This window comes from Hyperolius riggenbachi, chromosome 6, assembly GCF_040937935.1.
Source record: "Hyperolius riggenbachi isolate aHypRig1 chromosome 6, aHypRig1.pri, whole genome shotgun sequence".
NCBI lineage: Eukaryota > Metazoa > Chordata > Amphibia > Anura > Hyperoliidae > Hyperolius > Hyperolius riggenbachi.
In genome coordinates, this window is record NC_090651.1 from 271,526,548 (window position 1) to 271,547,230 (window position 20,683).

General features: G+C 44.8%; 1 protein-coding gene across 2 annotated transcripts in view; it reads left to right on the forward strand.

The window, feature by feature from the left end:
- Window positions 1-20,683, forward strand: part of VPS11 (VPS11 core subunit of CORVET and HOPS complexes) — a 75,007-nt gene that overhangs the window by 22,064 nt on the left and 32,260 nt on the right. For both annotated transcript variants that reach the window (XM_068240852.1, XM_068240850.1), the window contains exons 8-13: window positions 5,483-5,669; window positions 8,459-8,602; window positions 10,280-10,444; window positions 12,106-12,267; window positions 12,757-12,896; window positions 13,902-14,104. In XM_068240852.1, coding sequence (XP_068096953.1) covers window positions 5,483-5,669; window positions 8,459-8,602; window positions 10,280-10,444; window positions 12,106-12,267; window positions 12,757-12,896; window positions 13,902-14,104 — 1,001 coding nt within the window. The remainder of the gene's footprint in view (window positions 1-5,482; window positions 5,670-8,458; window positions 8,603-10,279; window positions 10,445-12,105; window positions 12,268-12,756; window positions 12,897-13,901; window positions 14,105-20,683) is intronic.

The following is a 20,683-nucleotide window of genomic DNA, read 5'->3' on the forward strand; positions in this document are numbered from 1 at the left end:
TCAACAGCTAAACTGGCATCAGCCCTACAGTCTTGTATTTGATAGTGGGTATCTGCTTTTTTTTTTTTTTTTCAAACAATGTATTTTACTTTACTTTCTCTTTCCCAGAACGTCCTCCTGACAGCACCCCTCCTATGAGACTTGTCTCCCTCCTAAACTTTGGACAGGAAGCTAGAAGATACAAATTTGCATAACAGGCAGGCAGGAGTAGTATATAAAGATGTTACTCACAAAAGGTATTCAGTTGTTTTTCCTGTCCCGGACGGGACGCTTTGAGAGGTCTCCAGGTGCTACTACGTCAGGCGGCGAGTGCAGCGTGCAGCGCGGGCATAGTAAGGCTGAGCAGGGGACTCAGCTGGTCCAGCGCACAGCGTGGAGGAGGCTTCTCCTAGAGATGCGGAAGCTTTATGGCGGCAGGAGCGCGAAACCGGAAGTTCCGGGTGGAAGTGACGTCATGCGCATGCGTCCCGCATGACGGGTCAGCTGACGGCATAGCGGCAGGGGCCGCGGCGGTGTTAAGATTGACTTCAGCTGCAGGTAATTAACAGGGGTATATATATGTAAATGTTAGCCACGATCACCATTGCTGTCGGTGATCATGGAGGACGCTGTAGGCCCTTCTCCTCTGACTTCTGCGGAGTCTGGCGCTATCCCCTCTCTGGTGAGCTGTAATTTTTCAGGCTTTGAGAGAGTTGATTTGTAATCATAGGTCCACCTTGTAAGGCTGACAGTCTGTCTTTATTTCTTTTTAGCCTAAAGCCCCAAAGGGTGATAAAGACAAAGACAAGGCTGTGTCTCAGCAAGGTCAAGGGGGACAATCTTCTGGTAGAACTGAGAAACGCTGTGTTATGTGCAACTCTCGCTTCTATTCTTCCTCTACGAAGAAACTGTGCCAGTCTTGTAGAGAGAAAGTGGTAAAGGAGGAATCCCCAGTGGTATTTAAGGACTTGATGGGATGGATGCGGTCGGAGATGGCCTCGGCCATTAAAGAGATAAAGGATTCAGCAATGGCGGAATCTACAGTTCCTTCTACTTCTGCTACTGATACTGTGCCTGCTCCCTTACCAGCTCCGGTGATTGAGGGGCACAGTCAGTTAGAGGCTTCTCCTCAGCAAGTTGCAGCTAAACGTAAAAGAAAGGATAATGAATCAGGGGATTCAGATTTATCTGGAGAGGAAGGAGAGATTTCATCTTTGGAGGAGATTTCTGGGGAGGAGGAGGAAAACCCAGAGGTTACTCAGAAGTTTGCTTTCGCACCCAACTTAATGAAAGACTTGTTGTCGGCAATGCAGAATACTATGGGAATAACAGTGGAGCGGAAATCTTTGACCCCCTTGGATCAGATGTACGTGAGTTTGGCGGAACCCCAGAATTGTTTCATCCCAGTCCATTCCTCTCTAAAGTCAATGATTGGGAAGGAGTGGGATGACCCTGAAAGGAGGGCATTTTGGCCCAAGTCTCTTTCTCGTCGTTATCCTTTCAGTCCGGAAGATCAAAAATTCTGGGGTCCGGTTCCCAAACTGGACCCGTCGTTTTCAAGGGTGTCGAGAAAATCCGATTTGCAGTTTGAGAACTTTGGGAATTTAAAAGACCCCATTGATAAAAAGATGGACAATCTGTTGCGTAGAGCTTGGGAGTCAGCATCTTTAACATTTAAACCAGCAGTGGCATCCACGGCAGTGGGACGATCCCTTAAAGCTTGGCTCACGCAGACTCAGTCTAAGATAGCTTCGGGGGTGCCCAGAGAAGAAATTTTAGAGGACTTTCCAGATTTGTTTAACGCTACTAATTACTTAACTGATGCAGCGGATGATACGGTTAAATTAACGGCCAGAACAACTGCCCTTGTCAACTCGGCAAGGAGAGGTATATGGGTGAAAACATGGCAGGGGGACAATTCGTCTCGCTCCAAGTTGTGTGGTTTGCCCTGTGAAGGTGAACTGTTATTTGGTTCAAAGCTAGACCAGACGCTAGAGAGAACCTCAGATTATAAGAAAAAATTTCCGACCAAAAAGAGAGCTTTTCAGTACAGGGGCCCAGCTCGCAGCGGCAACAAGGAACCTGAGGCAAAGATCCCACCTAAAAAGAAGTGGATTACAAGTAGAAACCAAAAAGGGAAGGCTCTTTTTTCCCCGGTCCAACCAACCCAATAAGCAATGACGCCAGTATTCCAGTAGGGGGAAGGCTTTCCCACTACTACGAAACATGGTGCCAGCGGTTCACAAGTCAATGGCTCTTGAAAATAGTGTTGGAAGGTTACAAGATAGAATTCGAGTATCCCCCACCCCTGCAGTATGTGGTAACTCCACAGCCAAAATCACCAGACCAAAGGAAGGCATTACAGGAGGAGGTTGCTTCCCTTCTGGAAAAAAGTGATCCGAGAGGTACCATCCTGCCAGAGAGGCCAAGGGTTCTACTCACCAGTTTTTCTGATAAAAAAGCCTCAGGGAGCCTTCAGATTTATTCTAAATTTAAAGGGGTTGAACAGGGCCGTAAAATACAGGAAGTTTCGAATGGACAATGTGAATTCTGTAATAACCCTGTTGCAAAAAGACTGTTTTCTAGCTTCTCTGGACCTCAAAGATGCCTACCTGCATGTACCAGTTCATCTAGAGTCCCAGCAATTCCTAAGATTTGCAATTCACCTACAAGAAGAGGTAAGACATTTCCAATTTAATGTGTTACCTTTTGGGCTAGCTTCATCACCTTAGCTGTTCACAAAGGTGATGGCAGAAGTTTTGGCAGTCTTGAGGTGTAGGTCCATTAACATCATTGCTTACCTAGATGATTTATTGATTTGGGGTAATTCTTTACAGTCTGTAAGTGATCAGGTTAAGATATGCATTGATAGTCTAGAGTCTTTAGGCTGGTTAATTAACTGGTCAAAATCGGCGCTAATACCCAGCCAATCTATGGAATATCTGGGGTTTATTTTTTCCTCCCGCCAGCAAAGAGTATTTCTCCCAGAAAGAAAAGTTTCGGCAGTACTTAATTCTGTTCTTTCTTTTCAGAAATCAAGGTCCATCAGTATAAGAAAGGCCATGGCACTTCTCGGTCTGTTAAGCTCAGTCTTCCCTGCAGTACAATGGGGTCAATTCCATGCCAGGAACCTGCAGTTGTGGATACTAAGGAGCTGGAACAGGAACATTTCAGCACTAGAAAGGAAGATTCTGATCCCATACGGTGTGAAAATGTCGTTAAACTGGTGGCAGGAACTGTCTCACCTATCGGAAGGTCGCATGTGGTTTTTTCCAGTACAAAGAATCATAACGACGGATGCCAGTACGTGGGGGTGGGGCGCTCACATGGACTCTCTACCAGCACAAGGGCAGTGGTCCAGGGCTATGGCAATAAGATCCTCCAACAGCAGAGAACTGGAAGCAGTATGGAGAAGCCTTCAATTCTTCAGGGATCAAATCAATCAGTGTCATGTCCTGATCAGGTCCGACAACAGCAGTGTAGTGGCTTACCTAAATCATCAGGGAGGAACAAGAAGTCGTCGATTGTGGTCTCAGACAGCAAGGATTCTGCATTGGGCAGAGAGCAACTTAACATCCATCAGAGCAGTTCATTTGAAGGGGACTTGCAATGTTGTGGCAGACTATCTCAGCAGGTCAGCGATATTACAAGACGAATGGTCTCTGAATCCAGAAGTATTTGTTCAGATCAGTCAGGCATGGGGCACCCCTGTAGTAGACTTATTCGCAAGGAGACAAAATTCAAAGTGTCTAAAGTTTTGCTCCCTGTATCCAAAGGACAATCCGTGGGAAATAGACGCCTTCTCGATAGAGTGGCGGTTGAACCTGATGTATGCATTTCCCCCAATACCTCTGATATCAAGGGTTCTGAACAAGATTATGCAGGACAGAGCACAAGTAATTCTCATAGTACCTTTCTGGCCGAAAAGACCGTGGTTTGCTCTGTTACAGAATTTAGCGATGTGTCAACCAATAATGTTACCAGTCAGAACAGATTTGTTGTCGCAGGGCCCAGTTCTTCACCCGGACTTCAAGCGTCTTCACCTTTCAGCATGGAGATTGAGTGGGGAATCCTGAAATCAAAGGGGTTTTCAGGTAAACTTTCTGAGACGTTAATACAATCCCGCAAGAAGGTGACGAGGCAGATTTATCAGAAGACATGGAAAATTTACTGTGAATGGTGTACAAGGAAAGAGAAGGATTCTAGACTTTCCGCCTCAGCTCTGGAATTAATTCAGGATGGATTTCAGATGGGGTTAAGTTCCAGCACTCTTAAAGTTCAGACAGCAGCTTTGAGTGTATATTTAGAGAGAAGATTAGCTCAGGAGGAGTTCTTTCTTCGTTTTTTTTTCAGGGAATTAAACGTCTCAGGCCTGTGGTGATATCTAAGGTGCCTCCTTGGGACTTGAATGTGGTGTTACAGAGTCTTTGTGAACATCCCTTTGAGCCTCTGGATCAGATTCCAGATAAATTTCTGGCGTTGAAAACGGCCTTTCTTCTGGCAATCACCACAGCCAGGAGAGTCAGCGAACTTCAGGCCTTATCCATTAAGCCACCTTATTGTACCATCTCGGAGGATAGGATTACTCTACGTCCAGACTTTGCATTCCTTCCTAAAGTGACTTCAAAGTTTCATCGATCTCAGGAGATCTTTCTGCCATCATTCTGTGATAAACCAACTAATGAAAAGGAGAGGAAGCTTCATTGTTTGGATGTTAGAAGGTGTATCCTTCATTATCTTGAAAGGACTGCATCTTGGAGAAGATCAGATGCCTTGTTGGTGCTGTTTGCGGGGAAATTCAAGGGGAGGCAAGCCTCTAAGACATCAATTGCAAGATGGATCAGACAAACTATCACCGCGGCTTATCAGACTCAAGGGAGGCCTTTACCGACCTCAATTAAAGCTCACTCCACAAGAAGTGTATCAACATCTTGGTCAGAGAGGGCAGGCGCCTCGATAGAGCAGATTTGCAGAGCGGCCACCTGGTCCAGCCAAAATACGTTTGTCAAACATTATAGACTAAACTTATTAGCCAATACTGATCTAGCATTCGGAAGAAAGGTGTTGCAGGCAGTAGTCCCTTCCTAACTTATAATGTTCTTGTTTATCGTCTCATAGGAGGGGTGCTGTCAGGAGGACGTTCTGGGAAAGCCAAGCTTACCTCGGGTAATGTCTTTTCCAGTAGTCCGAGTGACAGCACCCCTCCGGCCCACCCTAATAAAGGGCATAATTAAAATAATCGTTTCAGCAGCATTTGGTGTCCGTGTCTTTTTTTATAACTGAATACCTTTTGTGAGTAACATCTTTATATACTACTCCTGCCTGCCTGTTATGCAAATTTGTATCTTCTAGCTTCCTGTCCAAAGTTTAGGAGGGAGACAAGTCTCATAGGAGGGGTGCTGTCACTCGGACTACTGGAAAAGACATTACCCGAGGTAAGCTTGGCTTTTTCCTTGTCTGCATCATGACTATTAACTTCAGTTTTTTTTTTTTTTTTTTATAGGACAATTGGTAAGCTGGAGCCCTCCTATGTTATTCGAAAATTTCTAGATGCCCAGCGGATACACAATTTGACAGCATACCTTCAGGCTCTGCATTTACAGTCTCTAGCCAATGCAGACCACACCACTCTTTTATTGAATTGCTACACGAAGCTAAAGGACAGCGCCCGTCTGGAAGAGTTCATTAAAGTGAGCAAAGTAGTTGACAGCTACTTATTTTATTTATTTTTACTCTGATTACTGCATTCAATTTACTGTGCAGTTTGTTAGATCAGCTGGTTTTAAGGAGCGTACACACAGCATACTCCAATATGGCTGAGGCACCTCCATCCTTCCTCCCAAACCCATAGAAACAGTACATGTGGCTCTGGTATAGCGGAATGAGGCATCTGTACAGCTCTCAGCACCAGAAAAGTGATCCCTGCTGGTGACAACCATTGTACGTGTGCCACACACCTTTACATGCACAACCTCGAGTAATGTCCCTTGTGCAGAAAAGTTAGGTAATACCTCTCCTCCACAGCACAGCGTTACTAACAACCAACGATGCCGATACTGCTAAGACTATATTAGGTAAAACCAGATGCATTCTGAGCAAGATTTGGCACTTTGATGGTACTGATGGGGTATATCCAGCCCTGGTAGTGGAGATTACTAATATTTTAAGTCTTTAATAGAAATGGTCAATGAGATGTTTTTGTTTTTTAAATTTTGTTAATTTTATGCAGCTTTGGAATTGGACAAGTTAAATGGACCAGCTGATGTGCATTTTAATTTCAAACTGCACACATTTGCATAAAAATCAAATTCATTCGCATCTTATCAACCATCTCTAGCTCTAGTCTGTACTTGCACTGTCCAGTATTGGGAGACTCAGTCCTTAATATACGTAGTTAAATATCTCAATACAAGGTATAGTATATACCCGCGCATAATCCCCTCCCACTTTTGGCCTAAAAAATAGGCTGAAAATTGCGACTCGCTTGTAAGCCGAACCCCCTTCTCCCCGAATGTGGCACCCCAGCCCCCATGCAGAGTGCGCATTGAAGTAAGCCTCTGAAAGCATAACAATTGCTCCAGTGCCTCCATCCCCAAATGTGGCACCCCAGCCCCATGTAGAGTGCACATTGAATTAAGCCTCTGAAAGCATAACAATTGCTCCAGTTTCTCCCTCCACATATGTGGCACCCCAGCCCCATGCAGAATGCGCATTGAAGTAAGCCGTTAAAAGCACATCAATTGCTCCAGTCCCCGCAGCTTCTGAACTGGCCACTAGAGCTCCAAGCTCACTGTCCTGTGAACGCAGTGAGCCTGGAGCTCCAGTGACCGATTCAGAAGTTGCCATGTAGATGGATGGATGCAAGCAGGAGTGAGGAAAGGCAGATATGCATTCTGCAGCACGTTTTAATGTGCTCTTTGTAAAGGGATGCTCTGCTCTTGTTGTCTCACCCGTGGAACACCGCTACCCTCCCCAAAATTTTTTGGGCTACTCTACTTACACTAGTCAACACGGAGGAGAACGCTGCTAGGTGTGATAAGATATTTTGATCCAGTCAGAAGGATAGTTTGATGTAAATGTCAGTTTGATGTAAATGTCAGTTTGGCTCGACAAACCAGACTCTTACGCCAGGATCCTGTTCCTGGATTTTAGCTCCGCTTTCAATACCATCTGCCCAGTCATCCTGCTCGACAATCTCAGGCAGCTAGGAGTAGATCCCACTCTGCGCGCATGGGTCAGGGACTTCCTTTCCAACAGAACACAGAGAGTTAAGCTTGGCAACTGCTTCTCTCACGAAAGAACCACCAACGTAGGCGCTCCGCAAGGGTGCGTGCTGTCTCCTCTACTCTTTTCTCTGTATACGAACAACTGCACCACATCTGCGGACTCTGTGAAGGTCATTAAATTTGCAGACGACACAACTATCATCGGCCTTATTGACAACAAAGGGGAGCACACCTACCGAAGCGAGAGGATTAACAGTTGGTGCAAGGAGAACAAGCTCGTTCTCAATGCAACAAAAACTGTTGAGCTCACTGTAGACTTCAGGAAGCACCCCCCTGTGCTCTCCCCTGTCCTCATCGATGATACTGTGGTCTCCAGCGTGTCCGATGTACGATTCCTTGGCACAACCATAACCAAGAACCTTAGGTGGGAGCAAAACACTTCCAAGATACAGAAGAAGGCCCAGCAGAGGCTATTCTTCTTGCGTCAACTAAAGAGATTCGGCATGCCGCGTGAACTGTTGACCAGCTTCTATACTGCTACCACGGAATCCATACTCTGTTCCTCTGTCATAGTATGGTACACAGGAGCATCCGCCAAGGACAAGCACAAACTTCAAAGGGTGATCGACACTGCAGAGAAAATCATAGGATCACCCTTGCCTCCACTAGACCTCCTCCACATGGCGAGACTTGCGTCGAGGGTTTCCAAGATCTCTGGTGACCCCTCCCACCCGAGGAATCGCCACTTCAAACTCATGCCAACACGCCGACGTTACAGGACCATCTACGCCAGAACCAGCAGGCGCAGGAACACATTCTTCCCTCAAGCTGTTCTCCACCTGAACTCTATCACCTAGCCAGCACCCCGATCTCTGAACTCTCTCCACTCTGGGCAGTACTGGCCCACACTCTAGCTGCTAGTGCTCCCATAAGTGTTCCCTAGTATCTGCCAGAGCCCCCATGAATGTTCACCAGTATCTGAATGTTGCTATATCTGTCTCATTGTAATGTCTGTTGTTCTTGTTCGGTCTGTCATGTAAAGATGCCATGTGTACCACAACCAATTCCGGGTACGACAACTGCCGTACTTGGCGAATAAACTCGATTCTGAGTTTCTGCTTGTGGCTTTTCTTTCCCCAGGATTGAGGTACAGTGAGGCTACAGAAGCTGTCATTTATGGATGTGTCTTTTTTTATGATCACTGTGTATTTAAATGTTTTTTCATTTTTGTCTTTTAAATGTCTCTTTTCCAGGCCAGTGAAGGTGAAGTACATTTTGATGTAGAAATAGCTATCAAGGTTCTTAGGCAAGCCGGTTATCATTCCCATGCCTTATATTTGGCAGAGAAGCATGCCCATCATGAATGGTACTTGAAAATACAACTGGAAGATATTAAGGCAAGTGGTCCTTCTGCATATCTGACTACAAAGCTTACCTACTTCTTGTTAAGTACAGCTCCCATTTTAGTACAAAGTTATCTTGCACTAAATTGCTGGTTACCTGATTGGTGGTAATGCTACACACGTTGCAGCCTAGCCACAGACGCATCTCAGGTTGCTGTCACTAATTGGGCTTTCTCGAGTCTCGGCCAATATATTATTTTTTAGTATTTATATAGCGCCGACATCATCCACAGTGCTGTATATGGTCATGCCCCCTAACCGTCCCCTAGAGGGGCTCACAATCTAATCCCTACCATAGTCATATGTCTGTGTATCGATCGTGTAGTGTATATATCATAGTCAAGGGCCAATTTAGGGGAAGCTATTTAACTTATCTGTGTGTTTTTGGGATGTGGAATTAAAACAGAGTGCCAGGAAGAAACCTATAGACACGAGGAGAACAAACTCTGTGCAGAAAGTGCCCTGGCTGGGATTCAAACTGGGAATCCAGCGCTGCAAGGCAATAGTCCTTTCTGCTTCCAAATTCCTGAATTTACCTGGAATTCCTGGTGTAGTTGTCCAGCCAGGCTCCTACTTGCAGCATACAGTCAGTGCTCACATCCACTGGGCAAGTTAGTCAGGTCTTTAGCTGGATGTTCATAAAACTTTGGGAACCAACCTAGGCACAGGAGAACCTTGTTACTGTCTGCTCTTCTGAGTTGGTAAGGCTGCATATGATGTAGTCTTGGCATCTATTCTGTTTAGGTTCCATTTATTCACTACAAAATTGCTGCTTTCAAGATTAATTCAGGGCAGATCCATTATCAAGCTTTTGTTAGCCCCCTGCCAACAAAATTGTTTAAAAGGAAATAAATATGACAGCCTCCATATTCCTTTCACTTCAGTTGTCCTTTTTAAGGGGAGCTGAGACCAGGTCGTAAATCCTCATACACTTAGAGGAGCTGTCAGCCATACTATCTCAGAAAAAAACCACATATATAAGTAGATAAATACTTGCTCTACTTGCATAACTGTATTGCACTCTCCACATTTTAATTTTAGTGATTTTTCTATAGTTAAAAAAAAAAAAAAAAAGAGAAAATCCTTAGCATTTCCCATTTTTAAGTGTGGCTATTTTGAAGCTAAGGATTGCATCCTTACCTTAAGGATTGTAGAAGGTGAATTGCTTAGTGAATACTAAATTTATCGTCAAGGTTGGAACATAACTCAAAATGAATAAAGACTGGATAAAAAGCTAGTAAATTGTGCCCATTCTTGAGTGCCTTTAATGGTGTACTTTGACTCGTTAGCCTGTTTTGGGATACATGACCTGCGTCTGAGACAACGCTTTGACAGTGCAGTGCTTTCACTCTAGAATCTTTTGGTAGTTCTAAGGTGTCATTATTCCTTGCACAGCTTCAAGTGTTTGTGTTGTTTTATCTATGGACATACAGCTGATGCGACTGGTCAAAAAGTTAGTTTAGTCTGATCTTTCCAAAGGACAGTCTCTTCATTATGGCTGTCATTACACATTTAAACATTCTGGCGATTTTGAGTTCTGCTTACCTTATGTGGAAATCGAAAGTGGAAAACCTTTGGGAAACTACATATTTCAATGAAACATGGCTACAAAATTGCTATGAAATATATGTTGATAATCTTCCTTGCTATATTATGCTTTCTATATTGCAGAATTTTCAGGAAGCACTGCGGTACATTGGACGTCTCCCCTTCTCTCAGGCAGAAAGCAATATGAAATGCTATGGGAAAACACTTATGTATCATGCACCCAATGAAACTACACAGCTGTTGAAGGACTTGTGCACTAATTTTGCCCAGCATGAGGGAGGAAAGAGGGTGAGCAACACCTACTGAATGTAAAAATCCTACTGTAACCTGAATAGTAATATGTAAGTCAGGCACACACTGGCGTATACAAGAGCTCTATGGACTTAATTGGATTGGTCAGTTAAGTAAAATAATGGATGAATCACTAATTTTTTTAAAAAAAAATTTAAGCATTTCGCAATGGCAAATTATATTTCTCATGACAGTTAAGAGGTTGCAAGAAGATTAAAGCAGTAGTATTAGCCATACTATGCCAGGGAAAAAAACATCTATATATAAGTAGATAAATACTCGATCTACTTACATAACACATGTATTGTACTGTCCACGTTTTGATTTCAGTGAGTTTTATATAGTAAATTAAGAGAATTCTGTTCCTGGTGGGGGCCATGTCTTTTGCCCACAGTTTAGGCTAAATCCTGATGTCATTTCTGCCCTTTACTTTTTTTTTTCTCTCCTCCAATCGCTGAGTCACCTCAACCTTGCTTGTAAACACAAGTGAGCAGGAAATCGTGTTTCAGATAAGCAGCTAGGCAGGGAAGAGGAGGAATGTATTATAGATAAAAAGAACCCCCAGCATGCAACTGTTTGGCACTGACTACTAAAGGTCCAGTGCTCCTCAAGTATGTGATAACTCCAAACCATAACAGCAGAAAAAGTTTTGAATGCAGGATTAGCATCTTTATCACTTAATACACTCAGACCAGTTGCTGTTGAAATTTGATTTTTATGGTGACACTCCTGCTTTATAGGGATACTGTAGGGTGGGTCGGGGGAAAATGAGTTGAAGTTACCCGGGGCTTCTAATGGTCCCCCACAGATATCCTGTGCCCGTGCAGCCACTCACCGATGCTCCGGCCCCGCATCAAGTTCACTTCTGGAATTTCAGACTTTTAAATCTGAAAACCACTGCGCCTGCGTTGCCGTGTCCTGGCTTCCCCTGATCTCACCAGGAGCGCACAGCTCAGGCACAGACCATACTGGGCCTGCGCAGTACTCTCCTGGTGACATCAGGGGAAGTGAGGACACGGCAACGCAGGCGCAGTGGTTTTCAGAATTAAAAGTCTGAAATTCCAGAAGTGAACCAGAGGCGGGGCCGGAGCATTGGGGAGTGGCTGCGTGGGCACAGGATGTCTGTGGGGGACCATTAGAAGCCCCGGGTAACTTCAACTCATTTTCCACTGACCCCCCCAGAGTGTCCCTTTAAGGTTAAGTATTAAGTTTTTGCTTGTAGCTCTGGCTATGTGTAGGAGTCGTTAGATTGTCATCCTGTCGTCCATAGCATGTGCCTGAATAGAGTTGTCCCCTCCCTGCTGGCATGCTATTTGGCTGCTCCTTCCTGGGACTCTCTTGTTACCAGAACATTCCTCTTTCTGTGGCAGGTCCCCAGTGTCTTTTTACTGAAAAGCACAGGGGGGGGGGGGGGACATAAGAGGCACAAGGGGATAAAAGGAGGCCCGAGGTGGGCAGATATGACACAGAGGAAACCTTGGGGACAGAGAGGGCACAATGTTCCTACTTAAGAACGGATTCAGATTAAGAATGAACCTACAGTCCCTATTTCATTTGTTAACCGGGGACTATCTGTAGTTTTGTGACTTGCAACTACTGCAGCATTTTCATTTGCTTGGCTCCAAATAATTTAATGCTGTTCTGTATTTATTTCAAAGGCTAATCCAGAGGAGTTTATTCCAATTTTTGCCAACAACCCTTGTGAACTGAAGAACTTCCTTGAACATATGATACAAGTGCAGAATGATTCTCCCCAGGGTGTGTATGATACCCTACTAGAGTTGCGTCTGCAGAATTGGGCACATGAGAAAGACCCACAGGTACGTACCTGCAGAATGTGCTCTAGCTTGTGATATTATTATTATACTATTAATGACAAACCACTTGATCTTAAGGAGCAGGTTTATTTATAAACACATTTATAAAAATGATGGCAAATGAAATGCAAGTGCTAGCTAAGGGAACACAGGAAATGGTGGGTAGTTTGGGAAGGGGAAAGGGGCATACTTTCTAATCTAATACATCAATCCTCCTCTTGTCACACACTTGCTCTGACCCTGTTAAGCCCAGAACAGATCCCTTGGTCTCACACAGTGCGGTGTTTCTGTGGATATCAGTGGCGAGACTCCTCCTTCTCCTCCTCCTCTCTAGTAGCCAGAAAGTATCTAGGTGCTTAGAAGGAAGCGATGTCTCATACTAGCTCTTGGGTCATATCTCTTGTAAGAACAGCCATTAATAACTGTGTGTCAAACCATATTTCCCTACCTTGGAAGGAAGTACGATTTTTTTTTTTGATTTTTTTTTAACAGGTAAGGCAGCAACTCCAAAATGATGTCATGACCTTCCTGAAGAGTGGACGATTCAAAAATGTGTTTGACAAAGCACTTGTCCTGTGCCAGATGCACAACTTTCAGAAAGGAGTGTTGTATCTGTATGAGCAAGGCAAACTGTGAGTGAATCCTACCAATAGTGTCTAAACAGTCTCATATATTTTAAATCTATATTCCTGAAGATAACCTTAATCTGAGATTTTTATATTGCCTAGCTTCTGGAATAGTTAATTCAAATCCAAACTTGTCAAAGCATTACATAGTTGCCTACATACTGTGTTTTTTGGAACATAAGATGCTCCTGTCCATAAGGTGCAGCTAGGTTTAGAGAACAAAAACCAGGGGAAAAAAAATGTACTGAAGCTGGTGCACCCATGGGTCAGGGGTGTCTTGTGGCACTTCTCCCCCAAATTATGTCCCCCATGTACCTGTCATGTCCACCCGTGACCCCATTGCACAGCTTGTCTCCCTTTTATCTTTTTTGTCCCCTAGCCCCGTGCACTTTGCAGTTGTATGCGCAGGTAAGCGGCACATCTCATCTGCTATGGTGCCTCCACGCAATGAGCCACATCTTCTCTCCCTCACAGCTTCCTCTAGTGCCGGTTCTCCTTATTGTGTCATTACATGCGAACAGTACTAGGGAAAGCTGTGAGGGAGAGAAGGCGTCGCTCATCGCTTCGAGGTGCCTGGAGTGGGTGAGAAATGCTGATGGGCAGTGCACTCTGCAAGCCAGGCAGGGATGGGGGAAGCACAGAACAGGTAGTCCTCATCGGTTTCGCTCGTATTGGTGGGTTTTTGAAAGTCAGGGACTCCCTGTATTCGGAGTATAAGACACACTGACTTTCTCCCCACTTTTGGGGAAGAAAAAGTGCATCTTATGGTCCCAAAAATATGGTATGTCCTGTATGCATACATACAAATGCTAGATCCAGTTGCAGGCATATGGCATAAGAAAACTGTTCAGTTGAGAGACGTAGCGTGTCTTTTTGTTTCCTGTTACTAATGAACTCGTCTCATAATCTGGTTGCCTTTTTTTTTCACCAGACCAGCCAAAATGAATAATCTATTAGGTTTCTAGAACTAGAAATTTCCATTTTGAAGCATTGTTTTTTCTTTTCATGTAGTTTTCAGCAGATTATGCATTATCACATGCAGAACAATCAGTACCAAGAAGTGATAGAAGCTTGCAAGCAGTATGGGGAGCAGGAGAGCTCTCTGTGGGAGCAAGCACTTAGCTACTTTGCACGCAAAGAGGAAGATTGCAAGGAACACATTGCCACTGTATTGAGGCACATTGAAACCAGAAACCTTATGCCTCCACTGCTAGGTGAGTTCATTATACTGTTCTTTTTCCCTCAGGTTTGTATTTTTTACAAAACCTGCAAAGGTCACACCTGATGGTTTATCTCTAAAAATAAGGAAACTGTTTTTCTGTTGTTCATTGGGGAACACAGCATTACCAAGGATATATAGCTCTACTTAGAGGAGGGTAAACCCTAAGAACTGAGGGGGATATTTATCAAGAGTGTCTGAGACAAAATATTGGTGGGTTTTTATAAATCTGTGCAAAATTGTCTCAGACATCCTAAGAAATCACTAAATAGTGCAGATTCCTTCTTAAACTGTTAGTAATAGGATGAGTTAGGAAGGTCTCTCAGGCAGTGCAGTGTGTGAGGGAAATTGTTGTTGCTGAAGGTAACCAATACAACATCTGCTGTATTGCATCAATTCCCAGCACTGGAAGGGTTAATCACAGGACACCTGGCAGCAGGGAGGAGGAGTACTTCACAAATCATGCCTAGCCTGCACTGCTGCACTATCTGTAGAACTGCTATTAAGCACTTCTTAATCTGCGACAGTTTAGGGATGTATTAACACTTTTCTTAACTGTAATGCAGCTCCAGAAATCCACGCTAAACTGCCACTATTACGTAGGATTTGAGAAGTTTCTTATCATGCAGAACAGTTCCACTGTACTTTAGAATGCAACACAATGCTTTGATAAATGTGTCCCTCTGTGCTCTGCCCAAATGCTCTGTCCCTGGTCTTAGTTTGTGTAGTGTGTGTAGGAATTGGATGCTCTTTCACTGTGATATATATATATATATATATATATATATATATATATATATATATATATATATATATATATATATATATATATATTTAATTTTTTTTTACGTTTCCTGGGTACAGAATTGGACCAGCTCTCTGGGCCTTCCTCACCTGGCCTGCATCTCCCTGGGGACAGTGCTTAGGTGAGGACTCAGGGCTTTAGCGCAGAAGCATCCTTATCTAGGGCACCTATAGCACCAATCTATTCCAGATACCTATAGAGATCCTTTGGCTCAGGGGTCATCAGTATGGTGCCCTCTCCCCCATTCCCATCCATTACTCACTTCTTACTTCCCAGCTCTTGACAAACTGCCCCTTCTCTCTCTCTCCTGGATCCAAGCAGAAACTCGAGCAGCTACTGGAGGATTTTGAGGCCCAATTAAAATTTAATCCCAGCTCTACATTTGATTGTCCCCCTGAGCCGCTTTAGATGCTCTTCTCGACCCTGCAAAACCTGCTGGTTTACCTTTGTTGAGTTTCCACAGCTACCCAACCCTGCTCTCACCAGCATTAGTTCATGGCTTTCCTTTTGTCTTCCATTCTCAGGGTCCTGACTGCACATCTCTCTTGCTTCCTAGGCAGGAATACAGCGCTGTGTGTTCTGGGCTGTGTTTCCATAGAGCACAGCTTGTAACACTCAATGTTGTAATATTTTTTCAGGGCACACATGCCAGCGTGTCAGCTATGCCCAAGGACCTAAATTGATTAAAGGAGCTTAATGTAGGCCAGACAGCGGGAGAAGAAATCACTTGTACAGTAATTTGTGCAATCAAATTTTAGAATATAATGAAAAACATTTTTAAAAATGGGCTATTGGATTTTTACAAGGGTGTGAGCAATAGTCTCTTCCAAAGATTTCTCATGTTGTTTCGTTAGAAAAGCTGAGGAACCCAGTGAAGTGATCATGTCTTAAAGGATCTCTCCAGCGAAAAAGTAAGCAGTTAAAATCTGACAGAACCGACAGGTTTTGGACTAGTCCACCTCCTCATGGGGGATTCTCAGGGTTTTCTTTGTTTTCAACCACATATCCTGAATGGTAGTTTAACTACCTTACGACCACTCCACGCCAAAGGTCATGGCCGTGGCGGCAGCCTCAGGAGTCAGGTCCTGGAGCCGGCTACTGCAGGAGATCGCATCTCCTGCTTGGGGGGGGGAGGCAAATTTATTTTAAAAAAAACAACTGTGGGGTGATCAGACCCCACCAACAGAGAGCTCTGTTGGTGGGGGGGTATCACTTGTGTGCTGTGTTGTGCGGCCCTGCAGCTTGGCCTTAAAGCTGCAGTGTTCAATTAAGTAAAAAATAGCCTGGTCTTTAGGGGGGTTTAACACTGAGGTCCTCAAGTGATTAATTGCCAAAACGGTAAGGTACCAGCCAGCCTCCCTACTCACTTGCACACTATCTTGGCAGTTAGACTTAGCAGCTGCCTTTTAGGAAATGCTTTTGGAAACAAAGAAAACCCTGAGAATCCCCCATGAGGAGATGGACTAGTACAAAACCTGTTGGTTCTATCAGGTGTTAACTGCTTACTTTTTATTGTAGAGTAGTCCTTTAAGGAGGCTAGAAAACGTATCTAAAAAAAACAAAAACAAAAAAAAAAAACACAGAAGTTGTCCAGCAGCTTTCAGATAACATTTCAGGATGTAACGAAAGCAATATGTAACAATAAAGTACTGTATAATTCAGCCTGCCTTGCCACAGTAAAAAAAAAACTATACTGTCCCATTTCTGTCACCAGAGTTTGGGTGGAATCCCTGTGTTATGAGCTCTCTGATCCTGATTGCTCCTTCTATCTCTTCTGAATGAACAGATTAAAGCAGGGGTCAGGAACCTTTTTGGCTGAGAGCCATAAACGCCACATGTTTTAAAATGTAATTCCGTGAGAGCCATACAATATGTTTCAAACTGGGACAGTAGGGCTCGCGTCCCTATTACCATGGTGATGTGTATGCAGTTGATCCGCTGGACAACGGAAGTGTCAGGCACGCCTTAACCACCTACAGCCAATGGGCGGCGGCAAAGGCTGGCCCTAAACGACAGCAATACGCCCATTGTGCGGCTCGTTGTGTCTGCTGGCCGGGGATCGCGCGCTGTTATGCGCGCGCTTCCTCCGGCAACAGGCTCCGCCCACCTGTGACGTCAACCCGCCGGCCAATCGGAAGCGCCGGCGGGTTGTTAACCCGACGATCGCCGCATAGGAAGCGTATAATACGCTTTGTAATGTATACAAAGCGTATTATACAGGCTGCCTCCTGCCATGGTGGTCCCAGTGATCGATGGACCACCAGGGCAGGCTGCAGCCCTCACTGTCTTTGTGTACACACACACACACACACACACACACTGATCTGCCCCCCCCCCCCGCCCTCTGATCGCCCACAGCACTCCTCAGACCCCCCACCTGCCCACCCCCCAGGACCCATGTTTGCACTCAATCACCCATCGATCACTCCCTGTCACCATCTGTCAGCGCTATTTTATAGGTTAGGTCCTAAACTGCCCCCTGGGGGCTCCTGATCACCCCCCCCCTGTGTACTGTATACATCTATTCTCCCCACTAATCACCTGTCAATCACCCCCTGTCACGAACACCCATCAGATCAGACCCTGACCTTCCCCTTGCGGGCACCTGATCACCCGCCCTTACCCTCAGATCACCCGCAGACCGCCCTCAGATCGCCTCCGAAGTGCATTGTTTACATCTGTTCTCCCCTCTAATCACCCACTAATCATCCATCAATCACCCCGTCACCACCTGTCACTGCTACCCATCAGATCAGACCCTAATCTGCCCCTTGCGGGCACTCAATCACCCGCCCACACCCTCAGATTGCCCTCAGACCCCACCCTTATCAATTTGCCAGTGCATTGCTTGCATATATTCGCCGCTGTAATCACCTACTGATCACCTCTCAATCACTCAGTCATCCCCTGTCACCATCTGTAACTGCTACCCATCAGATCAGACCCTCATCTGCCCCTTGCGGGCACCCAAACACCCGCCCACACCCTCAAATCACCCTCAGACCCTGCCTGAACACCTCTCCAGTGCATTATTTACATCTGTAATCACCCATCAATCACCCCCTGTCACTGATACCCATCATACCCATCAGATCAAACTCTCATCTGCCCCTTTGCGGGCACCTAATCACCCGCCCACACCCTCGGATCGCCCTCAGACCCCCCCCCGCCCCACTTGATCACCTCCCCAGTGCATTGCTTGCATCTATTCCCCCCCCCCCCCTCTAATCACACCCTGAGACACCCATCAATCACCTCCTGTCACCCCCTAGCACTCCTATCCATCAGATCAGGCCCTAATCTGCCCCCTGCGGGCTTCTGATCACCCGGCCAAACCCTCACCCGTCCCACCGCAGTGACAGAGTTTCTGATCACTGCTGGTCTCTACGACTTAATTGTCGCTGAGACCAACCGTTATGCCACACAATACGCAACTAACAATCCAAGAAGCTACCATGCCCAGCCTTTTCGGTGGAAACCACTCCAAGTTTCCGAACGTAACTTTTTTGGGGCCTTCTCCTTAACATGGGTCTAGTCAAAAATAATGTATTGCGGTCTTATTGGTCTACGCACCCAATACATCACATGCCCATGTTCTCTGCTGCCATGTCCAGGTCACGACTTGAGAACATCCTGCGCTTCCTGCACTTCAGTGCCAATACAACCTGTCATTCTAAGAGGCCACCCTGCTTATGACCGGTTCCACAAAATTCGGCCCCTCATAGACTACCTGTCATCAAAATTTGCTGATGCTTCTACCCCTGAACAGGCATTTTGAGACATTTGTTTCCAGACTACTCCTCACGGTTTTGGGCCCCTAAAATGCCAGGGCAGTATAGGAACCCCACCAAGTGACCCCATTTTAGAAAGAAGACACCCCAAGGTATTGTGTTAGGTGCATGATGAGTTCATAGAAGATTTTATTTTTTGTCACAAGTTAGTGGAAAATGACACTTTGTGCAACAAAAAAAAAAAACAATAAAAATCAATTTCCGCTAACTTGTGACAAAAAATAAAATCTTCTATGAACTCACCATACTCCTAACTGAATACATTGGGGTGTCTTCTTTCTAAAATGGGGTCACTTGTGAGGTTCCTATACTGCCCTGGCATTTTAGGGGCCCTAAACCGTGAGGAGTAGTCTAGAAACCAAATGCCTCAATTACCTGTGAATAGGACTTTGGGCCCCTTAGCGCACCTAGGCTGCAAAAAAGTGTCACATGTGGTATCGCCGTACTCAGGAGAAGTAGTATGTTTTGGGGGAAAAAAAAATAGATAGATAGATAGATAGATAGATATATAAACACATTATACTACTTCTCCTGAGTACGGCGATACCACGTGTGACACTTTTTTGCAGCCTACGTGCGCTAAGGGGCCCAGCGTCCTATTCACAGGTCATTTTGAGGCATATGGTTTCTAGACTACTCCTCACGGTTTAGGGCCCCTAAAATGCCAGGGCAGTTTTGGAACTCCACAAGTGACCCTATTTTAGATATAAGACACCCCAAGGTATTCCGTTAGGAGTATGGTGAGTTCATAGAAGACTACTCCTGAAATTGGACAAAAATGTATATAGAAAGGTTACTTTATTTGAAAAATGTAAGCACAAAGTTGAAAAAAAACATTTTTTTTTTTACACAATTCACGTCTTTTTTTTGATGAATATAATAAAAACTAAAACTCGCAGCAGCAATCAAATAGCACCAAAAGAAAGCTGTATTAGGGCCCTTTTCCACTAGCGGCGTTTGCGATGCTGAATCGCAAAATCACAAACTGCTAGTGATTTTTTTAAATCGCTACGGTTTGTTAAATAACATAGGAATCGCGGTAGGTTATTTCCACTACCGCGATTCGTTTTTGGCTCAAACGCGATCGCGCTGTGGAGCGATATTTGCCGCGATTTTGCTATGCACACTACAGCATAGCAAAATCGTGAATGCAATCGCCGGAACTTTCCTGCATTTTGCGATTCAGCAATCGCTAGCATTCAGCGTGAACGCTAGCGATTGCTAGTGGAAAAGGGCCCTTAGTGACAAGAAAAGGAGGTAAAATTCATTTCGATAGTAGGTTGTATGACCGAGCAATAAACCGTTAAAGCTGCAGTGGTCTGAATGGGAAAAAAAGGCTCTGGTCCTTAAGGGGTGAAAAGACTGTGGTCCTTAAGTGGTTAAAGAGGAACTCCAATAAAAATAATGTAATAAAAAAGTGCTTCATTTTTACAATAATTATGTATAAATGATTTAGTCAGTGTTTGCACATTGTAAAATCTTTTAAATCCCTGATTTACATGTTGACATTTATTACATGGTGACATTTTTACTGTTGGCAGGTGATGTAGCTGCTGCATGCTTTTTTGGCAGTTGGAAACAGCTGTAAACAGCTATTTTCCGCAATGCAACAAGGTTCACAGACGGGAAACTGCCAGGAGTACCACGGTCCTCAGAGTTTCTTGTGGGAGGGGTTTCACCACAATATCAGTCATACAGCACCCCCTGATGGTCTGTTTGTGAAAAGGAATAGCTGTCTCATGTAAAAGGGGTATCAGCTACCGATTGGGATAAAGTTCTTGGGTTTCAGCAACATCAGCAATTTCCCCAAGAGCCAGACATGAGAAATACAGACTAACAGCTTGTACAATTAGCTAGCTGACTTGGGCGTTGATTCACTTTGTAGGACGAGATCACCGCACTTTGGCCCAATAGGCTGCCTGTCAAGTAACAGGCAGTCTATTGGGCCAGTCAAAGTATGGGGATCTCCTCCTACAAA